At 32.5% G+C, this 18,865-nt stretch overlaps 1 protein-coding gene across 1 annotated transcript; it reads right to left on the bottom strand.

Moving 5' to 3' along the window:
- Window positions 1-202: 202 nt before the first annotated feature.
- On the bottom strand, window positions 203-13,333 carry LOC120355645 (Golgi integral membrane protein 4-like; the record flags this gene model as incomplete). The annotated part of the gene is made up of 5 exons (XM_039444254.1): window positions 13,093-13,333; window positions 10,336-10,537; window positions 3,639-3,817; window positions 2,918-3,208; window positions 203-316 (listed from the first exon to the last, which is right to left on the bottom strand). Coding segments are annotated over exons 2-5 (765 nt in total), but the record flags the coding sequence as incomplete, so codon positions are not given.
- Window positions 13,334-18,865: the final 5,532 nt, after the last annotated feature.

Genomic DNA, 18,865 nt, shown 5'->3' with positions numbered 1-18,865 from the left:
GAAATTTGGTCAGTAATATTTTGAGTCCCTAATTAAATCTAACGGACCATAAATCATATATGTGAAATGGTGCAAGCATGTTAATATGTGTTCTATAAACCTTACCCTAATCTATTGTTTGTTTCAGATTATTGTGACTTGGCTAGATAATATCAAGTACAACAGGCTCAATAGAACTTGAAAAAAGTGTGAAGTTTCAAACCTTGGGCAGAGGAGCTTTATGGGTGTTGGACCCACGGCTTGAGCGTTGGAGCCGCTCTGACTGTTCCTGCTTCATTGATACGGGCTTTCCCGCCCTACACTGCTCCAGTGCTGTCTGTTCACAATAAATAAATAATACAAAATTAACAAAATTGTAGAATTTATAATATTGAAACTAAAATGAAAATATCAATAATTTTACGAGTTAGACATTTTAGTACAGTATCAACTTCTCAAGTTGATTTCAACAAATCAAATCAATTTATTCTCACTTTTTACAAAAAAATAATACAGTACAGTTACAGTACATTTATATACACCCTTACGTTATGAGAGACTCACATGTAGGCTAAGACTGTGTTTCTGAGGGCCGGCGTAATTCGCTAAATTTAAAACCGATAAACTAAATTTAAGAAATTAATATTAATTAAAACTAAATTTGAGAAAAATAGAGAGTAAAAATATGATATGAATAAAATATTAGTCGATATTAGAGAAAAAAAACAGCCCGTTATAAATTATGACTAAAAATTAGTAAAACTAAAAGATAGAGATATACTATAGCAATGCAATTAACTACTAACTTATAAAGAATTTTTCAAAACTATAATGAATGATGGTGATGACGATGGACTATATAATCAAAAACAATTAATATTATAACAGTAAATACACTGGCTACAAAAAAATGGCACTATGGGACTTGGATTCCGAAGGACCACAGACAAGATTACCAAGTTCCATATTCCCTACCTATATACAGAGAGAAGCAAGCGTTCCTCTTGGTCACTTACAATTAACCACTTTACAACAAGTCGCTTATACTGGCGTGATCTGTAATTTTGAAATTTTTTGAGATAGGTATGTTTCTAAATATTATGGTGTGACAAGTAGTGAATATTAGTTGTTGTTGAGAGTACAGTTTTCCTGTTAAATCATGAATATTTTGTTTCCCTTGCTTGAGATTTTGTTTTAGTTTTAGACTGATTATAAAAATGTACAAAAATCAATAATATTAAAAAAAAAATTCTCCATAGGCAAGAATTATGCTTAGATGCCAGTTACTTTAGAGTATTTCTAAAATAGACCGACAAACTTCGTACGTGGTTTCCAGACATTAAAATAAGCAAAAAAGTTCCAATAAAAATGGACCTGAAATGCTTTGCTACAATAAATTTTTATGAGGAACAATAAATTCTATTCTATTCTATTTTGATGTTAGGAAACCACAAATTTCGTCGGTCTATTTCACAAACATTCTGTTTTCAATACATGTTCGCGATACATCTTTCCTCTCTGTTTGAGAATGAAACAATTAAACATTTTGATTAAAATTACGAGAATGATATCTACGTGAAAAAAATCTAGAATGAGATTTTCCTCAAACGGCAATAAGATCTTTCTCTATAATGAGATTTACTTTATACTGTCAGCATTCCTTGTGAAACATAACAAGGCTTTCCATTCAACCAATGCTGACAGTTTGCAGAGTATATCACTGTATTGTTGTTTGAACAATATCGAACTAAGTAAGATTCATTGTTTTCAATTTATTATCTGTTGCAAAAAATAATAAATTACGGATACAACAATTTATCTGTAACAATGCAATGAATACAACCACAAATTTGCTTTAAACAACGAATGTTAACTTACTCGTTCCACTATTATAAATATAGGGTTTTATGGCTGTTCGGTACACTTTTTTTACATTGGATAAACTTTTTCAATACAATTGTTAAGGTCATTATAAGAGTGAGAAAAAGTGGCAAGTGTACCTTAACTACAAAACCATATAAATTTCATGCTTACCTTATTTCTTGGCTTTGCAATAAATCATTAATTTTGCTATAGTATTTATTTCTTCGGATCGAAATCATGCGCAATTGTATATTATTTAGGCCTTAATTCATATAACCTATATCCTAAATATTATAATGAGTTTACTTCAAAAATGGTCGAATAGGAAACATTGATGTTATAATATAAGACAATTTAAGACAAAATTAGGAAATTGAAGAGGTTCTGGACAATAGCCTGTTTTTTTCTTTTCCGAATACTGTATTGTTTACTCTATCCAATAAATAAATAAATGAGGAATTCTGACAGTTTGAAGTGAACCGCGCAATAATACAGGAAAAGCTTATTTTATTGCATACTAAGCCGTTTATTTCATACGAGGTTTTGTGATGGGTCAGAGGTTAGCGAAATATGATTTCCGTCCAATTAACTTATTGATCAGATTGACTGTGCAAGATATGCGGAATTGTGTATAATTATATGAGAAAAACATATAAGAAATTCAACTTGACACTTTTCACTGATGAAACTTCAAAACAGTAATTTATATCTGTATTTAATTAATATTTTTTTCAAAGTATTAGTGAATTTGTAGGATAAAATTAGTGTGATATTTTAAAAGAGGATAAACTTGACTTCAATCCCTTCAATTTTGATCAGATAGACCATGGCTATCTATAGTTCTCTAGTTACACTAATAGTTTGGCCATGAGAGCACACATATTTGATTAGAAATCTAGCCACAGATATGTGCAAAAGCTTATCAAGATGAGACACATAATTGGTAATATTATAAAATATACGCAGATGTAATGGGGCCGTAATGAATGTATAAGTGATTTTCCTGCATTTGACAAATTCTACAAACAGTATTAAAAATTATAAAAATATTCATAGTTTTTCATGATTTACAAACCTTTGTATTCTTCAACTCGTTCTCCAAACTGACAAAATCCAATTTATTCTGCTCGGTGTCAGGACTACTCTTCAATCGCGCATTCTCCTTCTTCAGGCGGTCGTTTTCCTTTTGCAATTCTTCAAACTGCAATTTCCACGTTTCTACTGTCTTATTTTTGGACTCCTGAACTTGTTTCAACTCTTGTAATAGTGATTGTATCTTATTTTCAAGAGTTGTTATATCGTCCACATTTTCCAGTTGTGCTTTTCTTATCTTATCGCAATCTTCTGTTAGATCTTTATGTGAGCTCTGAAAATACAAGGTAAAATCAAACAGATACAGATTTTATTTACAAGTCGAAACGATGTTAGATTACATAGCAACTTAAATAATTGAATTTTGGTTGTGACTAGCTTTCAATAGCTTATTAGTGCTTTTTTATTATTTTGACGGATCTTTGTAGTTTTGTAATCACATTATGGACATAAAATACAAAATAATAGGTTGGAATGCTCTTCATTATTTAATATTCCTTTCTTTTATGTAGTTATAGTTTTCACAAAAAAAATAAATTCATTTCCAATTAATTAGAATGCTCATCTCAGGGCAAGATTAATATGATAAATAACACGATGAGTTATATTCCAACATTAACTTCCACCAAATATATTATTATGTAGGGATAATTTCCAATTTACTAACGAGTAATAATTTAATTACTACAAATTCAATTACTTACCTCTAGTAATTTGAAATGCTGCGATAACGCATTGTATTTATCAACTGCCTCATTTGTCTCTTTCTCTCTCATTATTTTTTCCTCTTGTGCTTTATTCTGGCATTCTTCTTTAGTTTCTTTATGCTCGGCCTTTTCTTTTTGCAACGATTTTTCCAGTCTTAGTTTGTATTCGAAAATAACTGTAAATCATAAGATGCATAATTTTTAGAGCTTTATTGTAAATAGTTATAAAATAGCTATAAATTTATGTTCAATGGAATTATTGATTCACATTCAAAACTCATCCAATCAAAAGTAACATTACTGTGAAAAATAACAAGCAGGGAATTATTCCAACATTGAACTCAGCTAAATTTATAGCTATGCAGTAATATTTTTATATATAATCTAGACTACTATACAAATAATCATGATCGGATATGAGTCAAATTAAATATCTACCTTTATTGCCGGCGATATTAATTTGTTTACATTTTCTTATCTCTAATCACAAACTATACAGCAGTCACTATTGAATTTTCAAGACCATTGAAAGAGGCTGATAACAGAAATCATATAAATCATTAAATTTTTTTTAATCCAATGGGTTTTAAAAATCGATTACTATTTCTTAAAATTGAATTAGTAATTATATTTCAATCTCGTCTTCCAGATTTCTTCAGGCGATTGCTAGTGTTTACGAAATAAGTAATAATATAGTCTAATAATAATAATAATAATAATAATAATTTATTTTTGTCAAAGAACAATTACAAAATTGCATTAGACAATGTCAGAGAATTAAAAAAAACATTACATTAATAATTTGGGTGGAGACCCACTCAATACAAATTTATACCATCTAGGTAACTCATAAATAAGAATATAATCTTATAACACATACTAGTAGGTCCTATAATATACAGTATTTTATAAGACAAACATTAATTGAAGGAGTTTTCATAAAATTCAGTCAAACTATAAAATGGGTTGTCACTTAGGAATTTGTTTATTGCCTTTCTGAAACTAGGATAAGGTAGATCTCTGACATATGATGGCAAATGATTAAAAAGTCTTATTCCCACATTAAAATGGCTTCTCAAAGTCCTTGATAGCCTTACTTGAGGAATATGTACATTTCTATAGCTCCTCGTATTATGATTGTGCACATTAATATTACAATCAAGGTTTCTTTCCTTCAATTTTATATACAAAAGCAACGTATATATATACAAACAAATGACAGTCTTGACTCTAGTTTTGACAAATAGCGGTTTGCAGTGAGCTCTCACATTTGAGTTAGTTACTATTCTTAACGCTTTTTTTTGCAGAACCAAAACTTCAGACACCCGTGAACAATTTCCCCACAGAATAACACTGTAACTCAAGTGGGAATGAAACAAAGCATAATACACATTTAAAACATAGTTGAATGGAACATGATATTTTAGAGTCTTTAACAAATATATAGACTTTGATAACTTGCTGCACAGTAAATCAATATGATCACTCCAAGTCAGATGGTAATCTATTTGTACTCCTAATAATTTTGATTTTTTTTACAAAATTGTTTGACAATTCATGTCTATTATTCAATGTGAATATTGTATTTTGCGTCTTGGATTCATTGAGGAGGAAACCATTTGCTTTGAACCATGAATTAGCCTTGTCTATTGTTTGATTAGCCACTCTGTTGAGATTTTGGAAATTTCTGTCAATAGTTAGGAAAGAAGTGTCATCAGCATACATTATGGTTTTAGAAGATGTTAAACACTTGGGTAGATCATTTATCATTACAAAGGAACAACAGTGGTCCCAGAACAGAACCTTGTGGTACTCCAAATTTAAGATAAGAAATGGCAGATAGTTTTCCATTGACATCAACTATTTGTGATCTATTCTCTAGATATGACCTAAAAAAATCAAGACACAAACCACGTACTCCAAAGTGACTCAACTTGTGAAGGAGTATTGAGTGATCGACACAATCGAAAGCTTTGCTCAAGTCACAGGCAGTCATCTGAGCAAGACATTTATTCTCGAATGCTTCTATTATTTGATCAATAATTGTAAGAACTGCCCCTGTTGTGCTTTTACCCACCCTATAACCAAATTGGGAGTCACTTATAAGATTATAACTATCGAAGTAGGTACATATCTGAAGCTTCACAACATGCTCTAAAATTTTTCCGAAAATTGGAACTATGGAGATAGGCCTATAATTTTTTGGTGTAAGTCTGTCTCCATTTTTTTTAAACAAAGGTACAAGTCTCGAAATTTTGAGTTTTGTTGGAAAAACTCCTTGTTGTAGACACAAATTTATACAGTGAGTCAATGGAACAATAATAGACTGGATTACACATTTCAAAACGTGGTTGGATAAATCGAAAATGTCCCTGCTTCTTGAGTTTTTCATATCCATGACAATCTTATAAACATCAGCACATGACACTTGTGTCCATTTGAATTCTTCATGTGTGGACGGTGAATGCTCCATGAAATCTCTTGCAGTAACCTGTGGCTGTTCGATGCCATCTTTCGCTTCCTGGACGGATGATGTGTAATACGTGCTGAAACGATCTGGTGAAATCTCAATATTTGTGCGTTTTGATCCTCCACTTCTAACTTTGTTCACCAGAGTCCACGCAGCTTTTGATTTGTTACCCGACTCTTCGATACAGTTGGCATTGAAACAGAGCTTCGCTCTATTTATTTCCTGTTTATAGATTTGTTTACTCCTTTTATAAGCCAGTTGCGCATCATCGCTACGTCTTATAAGAAAAATGGAGCGGAAAGTCATCATTTTGTCTTTCAATTCCTTCAGTTTCGGTGTATACCAGCCTGACTTAGCTACATTTCTCTTCTCAGCGTTTAATCTCAAAGGCCTCTTGGGACATATTTCATCGAATATTCTGTAAAAGGCTTCAAAAAATGTATTGAATGTCAATTGAGCATCTTCTTCCCCTTCCAGCATCTGCATCCAATTCACCAACATCAATCGCCGTTCCAACACTCTAATTCTCTCCATAGACAAATCTCTTCTTAAACTTTTAAAAACAGGTTCTTTTCTTCTCCTAAACTCTGTCTCAAATGCAACAGTAATTCCAGAGTGATCAGAGAAATCAAAATCAAGTATTTCCATAACATAGTGCTGTTGATCCATTGTTGTGATGACATTATCTAAACATGCACTATCACGTGTTGGCAAGCTGTTAATGTAGTGCATATTGAATTCTGTCAACAGGTTTTTGAAATTTTTCACACAGGCTTGATCAGTTGTCACGTCAAAATGCGCATTAAAGTCTCCACCAATAAATATATCCCTTTTTAGTTTAAAAAGATAGAATAGGAGCTGTTCTAACTTTTGTAAAAAAATGACCGGGTCCCCCGACGGTGATCTGTACAAGCTCACTACAATCACTCTCAATTCTTTAAGGTCAACTGCGGCTGCTTCAAATATCCGCTCCTCACATAACCAATCCAACTCAATCTCCTCATATGCTAGGTCTTGTTTCAGGTAAACAGCCACGCCTCCTCTTACATGAGTTTTCCTGCAATAGCTAGATGCTAGAACGTAGCCTTCAATTATCTCATACTTCAGCCCATCACTCCGCTGCCAGTGCTCACTAAAACACATAACGCTGAAATTTTGCTGGTCTGCCATTTGCGTAAGAATGTTCAATTTTCCAGACATACCCTGTAGATTCAGAAAACATACTTTCTTATGAGTGCTACTTTCACCAAAAATTTCATTATTCAAATCAATTCTATCCGGGCAGTTCCATTCAGTCCGGTCATCTATACTAAAAAAGAACCATGAAGCGGAATTGGCGGAGATACTTCTAAGTTTGTAATATAGGTTGTCACACACTGAATAATTTTATCACAAACATACTTTTTACCATATCCATTCAGGTGCATGCCATGCGATGTATGGAATCTTTCACCTATGTTGCTTATGTCTATGAAATTACAATTTGAGAAATGTTGACAAATCTTCCTCATTGCTCTATTAGTTTCTGTTATCAACTCGTTCATACAGGACCACTTCACCAAGTCATAACGGCGCGGAATAGAAAATACAATAACATTGGTTCTGTAGAGAGCCGCCAGATTCCTTCGTAGAGCCACAAGAATGTTTTTCGCTTCATTTTTACTAACATCATTAGAGCCAGCTTGGATCACCAAAAAGTCGTTCCGATCAAATTCTGCAATTTTTTCTGGCAGGACGTCAGTAAACTTGGCACCTGATTTGACGAAAGAAGTGATATCGTACTTACATTTCTTTATAAACTCGTTTCTAACATTTCTTCCTTGACTGTCAGCATAATGATGCAACTTGATTTTATAAGGAGATTGAACCTTTGACACTTCTTTAACTGGCTGTTTTTTCTGTGCAATATTTCTAACATTGATCTTGCTATTAGCCTCATATACCAAAGCGTTCTTGCGAAAACTATCTCTACTTGTTATTGATACACCCTGAGCACACTGTTTTGACTTTGCATACAACTCATCATAAAGTGTTCTCCACTTATCTCTCTCCTCTCCAACCATACTCTTTTCATTCCTTAATGCTAAGTTGTCTGCCTCTAGTGCTTCAATAGAAACAGACATCGACATAACTTTTTCAGACAAATGTCTATTCTCCTCTCTAAGCGTCCTAATAATTTCATTGAGATCAGTACTCTGTGTGTGAATTTCAGCATTCATCCTTTCAACCTCATTTTTCAACTCACTCGAGAAAGTTATAAGATCATCCCTCTGCTGCAAAAGTTCCAGTTCCCTTATACTTTGTGATTCGTCCACATTAATTGTTCTGAAATTTGGTGTGTTGACACCCATATCATGCATTTTCGGCGTACATAGTGCACCATGTCCACAACTCGTCGATTTTTCTGGGGTGCACTGGGGAGCAGGCGAACCAACTTGTGATGTAGTAGGCGTATTACTATTATTATTAATGTTCTCCAAACTTGCAGAATGTATATCAGCATTAAAGCCCATATGATTGTGTGCTCCAGCAGATTCGATAATTTTTGCCATTTTACTGTCAGTCTTTACAGTCGCAGAACAGCCAATCGTGAGACAACGCCATGATACATTTCCATTCAATAATGCACGGTCTTTTCTATAACTAAAACCATTAACTTTTATACCTATATTCCTCTTTTTTGTTTCAAAAAACTCAATCAATGACATATTGCGCAAAAATAATGTGAAAAGAACAACTCAATATGATGACAGAAATTACTTCTCCGTTAGCTTAAGTCTTTCAAAAACATAACATACGAAAAAAAAAAATATTAAAAAAATATAATTGAAATAAAAAAAAATAATAAAAAAATAATAAAAAAAATATTGAGCTTAACTAATAATGACTCTTTAACTTATGTGCTTTTTCATTAGTAATGTTTTTAAATACATTTTTAAGCACACTATTCTAATTGCAATTAATTTATCATCTAGCTTTCTAGTGCAAATAGTAGCCTACTGGGTAATCAATTTATACGCTGAATTGCAAACAATCGATTAATTTATAATTTATTCATTGTATGAAATACTATAATCATAATACAATTATGACAATGGAGGAAAAACTAGGCTGAGCCTGTACTATTTCTCTCCAAAATTTTTGATAAAATGTTAATGTTGTCCAAAAGATAAGGTTACGTAATCACACACTGCTTCGTTACTTGATTTTCGGTCCAGGAATGATGATTTAAAATTTTGAATTTTGAAGGTTGAATCACAGAATGTATCACAATAAATTAAAAACTTTAGAATATTGCACTTATTTAAAAAATTTTGATACAAAATTAAAATCTGCCACTATAAGCTGTTTTAATATAAATTAATGAGGGGAAATCATTTTTAGTCTCATGTTTTATTATATCTTCTTATTTCATGTATTTTTTGGCTTAAATTTTCCGAAATAACTAAATTTTTCTTGTTCTCAGTGATTCATGTAGTTTAATACAAGTCAGTACTTCATCCTTCTAAATTAAAAAAATCTAGTTTCTTCATATCCGACAACTAATCAATTTTGTTAATATTATTCATGAATTTGAGATTTGCTATTTACAATAGGCCTATTGATTATATAATATTAATGACACATTGTTAAAATAAGATTATGATATTCACGTTTTTATAGCAATAAACGTTTTAATAGCAAGGTTTTTTGGCAATAAACAATTTGATTTGATATAATTTAATTCAAATTCTTAAGCTGCATTTACACCAAAGTAATTAGCAAAATTTTTATAACTTAATCCTTATAGATTCTATTAGAATGAACATAACTTATCATACTAATAATGAACATATGTGTTTGTTAAGTTCCGTTCAATCTAATAGAATCTATAAGGATTGAGTTATTAATTTTTTTATAAAAAAAAAACTTTGGAACGCAGCGTTAGAAGTGAAAATATAACCTATTTGGAAATTTTACTATTTATAAAATTTGGATGTGGAGCACTTTTGGGCTAGACTTGTTGCTCTGGTCCAATCATATCTAAATTATGATTTGTGATTGTATTGTTGAATGAATAAATGGATGGATTAAATGAATGAATGAATGAATGTTTTGCTCGCAACGATATGGAAATCCTATTGTCTTGCTTCCAATCATCACCCACTAATGATTCATCACCAAGTGGATGAGCATGGTTGGATATCTCAATGATAAAAATATAATTAAGGAACGATTGAATACCTTGCAGCTGTGCAGCGAGCGACTCCTGTTGCTGATCACAGTTGGCGACATGCTTTTTCAGTTCGTCCACCTTGGTCTGGCTGGAGTGGTAGAGGTAGGTCAGCGCCACAAACACAAACAGCAGCAGCGCCAACAGCACAAACCGCGTCTTCGCAGTGCGCACCATTCGAGCCGAACTCATCTCCGTTTACAAGTCACTAACCTAAAACATATTGCAAAAATCTGGTGTGGCGCACTCACACAACTTTCCTTGACGTTATGAAAATTGATCACCTAAAGGTAGTGTTCACGCGCATCTCAAGTCTACTATTCAAAGATCTGAGCCAGCTTGTGACAGGACAATAACGCTGGAGACACACGAGATCTGCTATCTCCATAGTGAATGATTTAATAAAATCGACAATTTGCAATTGAATAATCACATTTTCTCAAATTTCAAGCTTATTTTCAATTTTAGGTGAAAATGTTACTAGACATTAATTGTAGAGATTCTCATGCTCAATCTTTTCCACTCGAAATTTTTCATTTAAATTATTTCTGAGACCTGATAATTGGAGGCCTAAAATCAAACTTTGCATAGATGGGGCGGTGCTCCTGAAATTTTTACAGATATTGGACTTGTGGCAGTTGATAGAGCTTATCAATGACTATTTTAGGTATAAATTTGATCAAAACCATTTTTGAGAAAATTGCGAAAAACCCTGTATTTGACAACATTTATGCCATTTTAGCCGCCACCTTGAATTGCATTTGATCGAAATTGTTCGTGTCGGATTCTTATAGTGTAAGGATCTTAAGTTCCAAATTTCAAGTCATTCCGTTAATTGGGAGATGAGATATCGTGTACACAGACGCACATACACTCATACACACACACACACACACACACACAGACCAATACCCAATAATTACTTTTTTGGACTCAGGGGACCTTGAAACGTATAGAAATTTAGAAATTGGGGTACCTTATTTTTTTCGGAAAGCAATACTTTCCTTACTTATGGTAATAGGGCAAGGAAAGTAAAATTGTGCAAATAGAGGATGTGTGCACACAGAGAGCGGTTAGCAAACTCAAGTTAATTAGTGAATTAGTGCGAAAGAGAGAAAGGATTGAGGGTGTCTGTTGTCTGCACACATAGAACGGTCAGGAAACTGAAGTTAATTATTGAATTTATTAGATATTAGTTCATTATTTATGTATGTTAAAATATATACTGGTTTATACGCAAAATTTCATTAACAAAGACAGTATTGATCAATATTCAGCGAATTTTACAAAGTATGAAAAATCATTTCATGGGAATAAAGATTGAATGCAATTTGAATAACGAAAATAAAGTATGGGCTAATATAAGCCTAGCAGTAGTCACAAAAAGTTATTACACATGACTAGATAATAAAATAAGGATAATACAAATAAATGAGCAGAGATAGAAGACGTGAGTCGTGAGCCCCCAGTCTAAACTGATCGTCCCCTCTATTTATAACTATCAAGTGATTATGAACGTTAAGAGAAAGACTATGGCTAGAAGTAACAATACTCATAGATATAATACAAGAAATAAAGGAGACCGTGCTTCACTATACCACAGAACAGCTCTTTTTAACGATCAAACCAGCATATATGGGTCTTAAATTTATTAGAAATTTATTTCCTACTCATTTGGAAAGTTGTGAAAATCTCGATGTTTTTAGGAAGGAATTGAAAAGCTATTTAATCGGTGGAGTAGACTATTTTATACCAAGGAAGAGTATGTGTGTAGAGAGGGTACCTTTGTGATCTTTTTTTGTGTTATAAATTTGACAATTCTTAAAGGCCTACTCTAATAAGAGATTCTGATTTTTTTTAAAACAAACGATCTGGATTATGGATATAAAAATATAACATAGGTACTAAGTTACACAATAACAGCATATACGTTGAAATGTTCACACCCTATGCTTCTAGATTGATCTTAATAACATTTTGGATAACTAGGTACTTTATGACTTTATGGCAATGGATGAATGAGCTTATTTGGAAGCCTATACTTATTCTTTGAACATGGAAAAATCCATTTCCCATTTCAAAACACGCTATGAAAGCATCAATAAAGTTAATATTGATGCTTGACGAATGTGAGTTGGGTACTAAAACACAATAATTAGCCTATATATGCAAAAATTTTGGTAATGAACAATCCTAATTATTTCAGTATTTCACGTGTCACAGCGGCTAATCTTCATATTTTTTATTTTAAATTTTATGGATTATTATAAAATATCTTCAAGCATTTTATATTTATAAGCATCAATACCATTAACTCATAGTCATTAAAAAGTTGTGTGATTTATTATAGTTATATTGTGAGTAATAAAGTTATTATAAACAAAGCGGCAAAACAGAATCAGCTTATCGAAACTATACTTATGAATCACTAAGTTCTGTCAATAATTATCTAAAATCTAGTAGTCTTTGTAAGACTACTTACAAAAATTATTAATGAGAGAGATATTTATATAGTGTGTAGAATTAGAACTTTAATATTAATTAAATTAGATTGAATCAAAGTAGGCCTATTTTGAAATAGAATGAAGAAACTAAGTTCCAGAAGTTACTGAAGTTATACTTCATTGTTTATATAATGTTGCACATGAAACAGGTATTTTGATGTAATTGTATAAAAGCAAATATAATGCTAGATATTATGATGTATTAGTTTTACCTTGACACAGGACAACCAAACTTGATTGAGATACTGTAGGGAAAAAACTTACACTTTCATTTCTATTAAAATAGGTTATGTATGTAATTCAGACAGGGACTTGGAAATCCCAACTAATATAACCAGACAATGGAAAAATCATTTCTATTACTAGAAACTATTATCACTTGCAAGCAACTGCAATAGATTGAAATGATCTAGGATCATTTACATAAATAATAATAAACTTTCAATACACGATCACGAACAATCTTCCTTCTCCGTCAGCAGTCAGCAACATTGAATAATCCAAAACAAAATAGAAAACAGAACCTGCTGATGCCATTACAGTGCTGCCATCTGCCAACAGCCTACAGTCGGGGGAACATCACAAAAGAACAAAAGTGCCATATTACAGAAAAACTACTTTTAAACAAAATTGAGAAGTTTGAATTATATTTTTAGAATATATCCACATGCTATCTATTATTATTCATCAAAAAGTCATAATCACATAATATAATTATTATAAAAATAGCAAATCATGCTCATGCATTCTAGCGGTAGAAATTCAAAACATAGGTTTTTCTGGGAAAAGTATGATCTTCGAAGCGTGATGCGTTCCCATTTTCTTTTGTTGGCAAGTAGAAAAAGTTGTGAAAATATTAACAAAAATTAAGAATAAATTATTCTCTACTAGCCTATATTGAAGTTTTACGTTTCCTTGTAGTTTCTGTAATTATTACATTATGAACTTAAAGTACCATACGGTACTAAGTTAAATCATAGATAAAGGATAAGCTAAAGGCGGGATGCACACCGGAGAAACGCGTTTCGTGAAAAAAGTGTCAGGAAACGTGAAACGAAAGTTGCTTGCAATCGACTGATAAGATTAAGCGGGGAACGTTTCTTTTGTATGCATGCGCGAGTGAAACGGATTGCATGAAACAACTTTCATGAAAGAGGGCTTCACGAAATGCGTTTCTCCGGTGTGCATCCCGCCTATATTAAGGTCCACGTTATAATGGCAGTGGATAAAGATAGGAGTATAGCGATGCCGATTCTCTGCATTAATTAATTACATTTCTACACTGTCAAAAACATAATTGGTATCGTTGTGGTCCTAGAAAAGGATAATACCACCGGCTTTGTCGAATGATAGAAAACGATAGCATAACCAAAGTTGAACAAATACTGTCATTATAACGTGGACCTCACTATATAGGTTGTGTATATATAGGTATACACTATGCAGGGTGATTCATGATTATGGTAAAATGATTTAAAAGTTGAATAAAATGTATTATTATGTAGTACATCACACCACAAAAATTTGCTGTTTTATGAAGAGAGAACTAATAACTCATAGGTTGTAGCTGATTGCAAATAAAACATGGATTTTAATAACAGCTGTTCCAAAACAGCTGATTTATTTTGTTCAAATAAGAGAATATTTAAAAGGAATTATCAGCAGAAAATTATTTTCAGAAATATTTTAGCTCACTGTTGAACAAAAAAAAAAAAAAAACCAACTGTAAGTTAGGCCTACTGTAACCACTGTGTTTATTGTTTAATCTATTAAACAGTTATTTGTGACCATTTCACTTTGCTTTTGTGTTGAGTGTTAACTTTTTAATAAATGGCAGGTAATTTAAGACATTATTCATACTCCGAATTAGCTGACATGCATTCAATGTATGGAATGAGACACTAATGTAATAGTACCTACTAAAGCAAGACGTTTGTATCAAGAGAACTTTCCTAACCGAGTATGTCCAAGTTCAAGGTTTTTTGCCACTATTCATCACTCTCCGTCTGAAACAGATTCATTGATATTCAAAGAGCACATTTATGCAGGCAGACCCCGATCTACTATGACTGTTGAGTTAGAAGAACAAGTAGTTCTTAATGAAATTTATGAATTGTCAGTGCAGTTTAATGTCAATCAATCTATTATTTGGAGGATACTAAAAGAGCAACAATTACATCCATACCACCTCCAGAAAGTTCATACTCTATTGCCACAAGACTGTATTCTACGTGCTGATATTTGCTGATGGTTTTTAGTAAAACTTGTCAACCCAAACTTTTTAACAACCGTTTTATTTACCAACGAGGCACACTTTACAAGAACAGCTATCGTTAATGACCACAACCAACATATTTGTGCAGCTGAGAATCCTCATGCCATCAATACTAATCATCCACAACATCAGTTTTCAGTAAACATTTGGGCAGGAATCATAGGAGATCATCTACTTCTGTTCGAGCTTCCTCCCAGGCTTAATGGCATAATCTACTTAAACGTTTTGAGAGAGAAGCTATTTATCTTACTTGAAGATAAATATAAATGTAGGTACCTCTTCAGTTGCGCCAAAACACTTGGATTATGGAAGATGGTGCTCTAGCACACTTCAGTGTTGCTGTTTGCAAACACCTGAATCACAACTTTCAAAATCAATGGATAGGCCGAGGTGGATGAATTTTTATTCAATTTTTAGAGGTGGAAATAAGAAAAAAGTTCTTTTAAACAAATATCCATGAAAGCTTCATTAGCGAGCTATACAGAGTGAAAGATTTCGCCTGGAATTCAGTTCCTCTGGTGAAATACACTTATGCTGAATTGTTTGGGGACTAGTTTTTGAGAAACTTATGCTGGATTCATAAGGAAAAATATCTGAAATATTGAATAAAACTAGTGTGGAAGCTGTAGTGTGAGTAGTTTTTGAGAAAAAAGATGAAATATGCAAAATATTTAAGTGGATAAACACAGACTTCTACGTTTGTTGCCCAATAACTTTCTTTAATAACCAGTAAACAAATAATTTTTTGAACAAAAATTGTAGAGAATTTGATTCTGAAAAGAATTATTTGAGATGTGTGAACTAAATTTGAATGAAATGTATTCTTATGTAGTACATTACACCGCAAAAATTTGCTGTTTTATGAGGAGAAAACTAATCTCCTTCTTCTTCTCTCTTCTTCTTCTTCTTCTTCTTCTTCTCTATACTTATAAAAGGCCAAGCCCCAACAGACTGAAATCACACCACAGCCCAAACTACTGAGCCTAAAAACTTGAAATTTTGCACGATTGTTTATGGTAGCCTGAAAACATCCACTAAGAAAGGATTTTCAGAAATTTGCCCCCCTGAGGGAGCTGGGCCCCCCCAAAATTTTGAACTTTTTAACCGCTCATTGCACAGCAAAGTCATGAGGAACTTTTTTGTTCAGCTAGGAAAAAAGTAGATTTATGCAGAAAAATTTCGATCAGGAGCACAGAGGGGTCCAGGATAGGGCATTTTTCGAAAATTTTGATGTAAAATCACACTACAGCTCATACTAATTGTCTTACAGACTTGAAACTTTGCACAAATATTCTTCAAACATGCTAGACGCGCACTAAGAACGGATTTTGAGATATTTTGCCTCTAAGGGTTTCAAGGGATGAAAAAGGATCCTATTAAGTAAGGTTATGAACATGGTAAGGTGAATGCCATATGGAAATGAGATTATTTATTTATTGACATGTGATATTCTAACATATGTTGTAATCATTGGAAATAACAAAATAATATGATAGAAATTCAAAAAAGAACATCTGTTCTATTATTGCTTTCTACCTGATTCCACTCAACCTCAATAATATTGTTCTGATAATTGATAAATATGTTTATAATAATAATATTATTATTATTATTATTATTGATATAATAATAGTATATTGTTTTGGTAATCAATAAATATTTCTATTTTCACAAACTCTGTATAATTTATAATGGTGAATGTGAAACAGCTGCATCAGAGAAATTATCTCAAAAACATATGTTTAGGAAAACCATAGTTTTGAACTTCGTTTTCCTGATGCAATGTATAAGCCTACACGTGGCATGTATTATTTATTTTTCAGCTAGAACAGTTTTTTGAGACAGCTAAATAAACGTCTACAGTTTTATCAATTCTGTATCAGCAATATGAAAACGCATGCAGTTAATATGTCTTTAAATAAAGGTGTTGATATCTACATGATAATATTATTCTCTACTATTCATATTTAATTAAAATTTCAAAATTATTCAAGCCTTGATAGAATGATTGACTCACTGTACAGTCAGTCGAAAATTTTAATATTGAAATGAGGGGTATTTTGGCAAGCTGAACAAAAAAGTAAGGTCCTATGCACCTTTTTGATATTATTTCTTCAAATGAAAAATGAGTTTTGTGGGTTGTCAAAACTGAAAGAGAACTATTCATTTTATCCTATCTTTTAGTAAAATAACAATGATTTCTGCATTGAATATCTATCTCGCCAACAAGAATCGAGCTCTTTGTGAATTTAGATATAACCTACACTTTAGATTTATATAATTCTATAATAAATTCATAGAAATTGAAGTACTTTTTTCAGTTAGTTGATGAAAATGATTATCAATAGAGAAAATGATTATAATTTTATCGATACAGAATTAGTTGAATGAATTGTCGATGTACTGAGTTCTTGGTCAACAATAATTCAATATTGGTACCTATTTATCCAATCATTATTTTTTTCAGAAGTTATTTCATTTGAATTAGAAAATATTTATAAGCTCCTATCAATTTATCATTCGTAACAATGAATTCTTCAAAACATGAATTTAATCAAATGAAAAATTGCTCATACTTCTGTATTCATGTTTGCATGTTTTCCACTTGTGATGAATAGCCAAAATATTGTGGAGCGAGCTGCACGGCGAATTGTAATCGAGGGCTCTGATTGGCTGAAAAGTTCAGCGTTCGGAGTGAGGTGAGGCGAGCAGTTAGAACAGAGGCAAGCGGCACGGCGAATGGTTCGGATTGCGGTACGGCGATTGATTAACAGCTGATTTTTAACATTATGAAACATATGCTCATGTTTGTTGAAAGGCTAGATGTTCGGAGGAATGCATGGTTTGCTGCGCGGTTCGAGGCTCGGTTCGGCATGTGTGGACGCACCTTTAGTTGTTACAGGACATTTATACAGATCACAGGCCAAAGCAACATAATAATCTATCTTTTTCTTCTTCTTCTTCTTCTTCTTCTTCTTCTTCTTTTTCTTCTTCTTCTTCTTCTTCTTCTTCTTCTTCTTCTTCTTCCTTTTCTACCTATATCTAAAAGGCTAAGCCCCCACAAACTGAAATCACACCACAGCCCAAACTACTAAGCCTAAAAATTTGACATTTTGCACAATTGTTTATTGTAGCCTCAAAACATCCACTACAAACGATTTTCAGAGATCTGCCCCCCCTGAGGGAGCTGGGCCCCCCAAAATTTCCACTTTTTAACCGTTCATTGCACAGCAAAGTCATAAGGAACTTTCTCGTCAGGTACGAAAAAAATCAGATCTATGCAGAAAAATTCCAATCAGGAGCACAGGGGGGTTCAGGAGAGGGCACTTTTTGAAAATTTTGATGTAAAATCACACTACAGCTCAAACAAATTGGTCTACAGGCTTAAAACTTCGCACAAATATTCTTCAAACATGCTAGATGCACACTAAAAACGGATTTTGAGATATTTTGCCTCTAAGGATTTCAAAGGATGAAAAAGGATCCTATTAAGTAAGCTTATGGTAAGGTGAACTCCATATGGAACTGAGATAATTGACTCATGATAATCTTTTGTAATAGATTGGCAGAGCTGATTGAAAGCCGTTTGCAATCCTCTGGTTTAAAAACAGTCAAAAAAACAAATAACGATTTTTTAGTAAATTGGCTCAAAACAGGGAAAGGGAAATAGCTACAAATGCTAGAGATAGAGTAGCACAAGATGGTAAGGTTTTTAGTATTTATCATCAAAATATTCAGTATCTTCGCAACAAAATTGACAGA

The sequence above is a fragment of the Nilaparvata lugens genome, unplaced genomic scaffold (assembly GCF_014356525.2).
Source record: "Nilaparvata lugens isolate BPH unplaced genomic scaffold, ASM1435652v1 scaffold3851, whole genome shotgun sequence".
NCBI classification, from domain to species: Eukaryota; Metazoa; Arthropoda; class Insecta; order Hemiptera; family Delphacidae; genus Nilaparvata; species Nilaparvata lugens.
The sequence above is the reverse complement of the archived record's forward strand: the minus strand, read 5'-3'. Positions and strand labels throughout refer to the sequence as shown.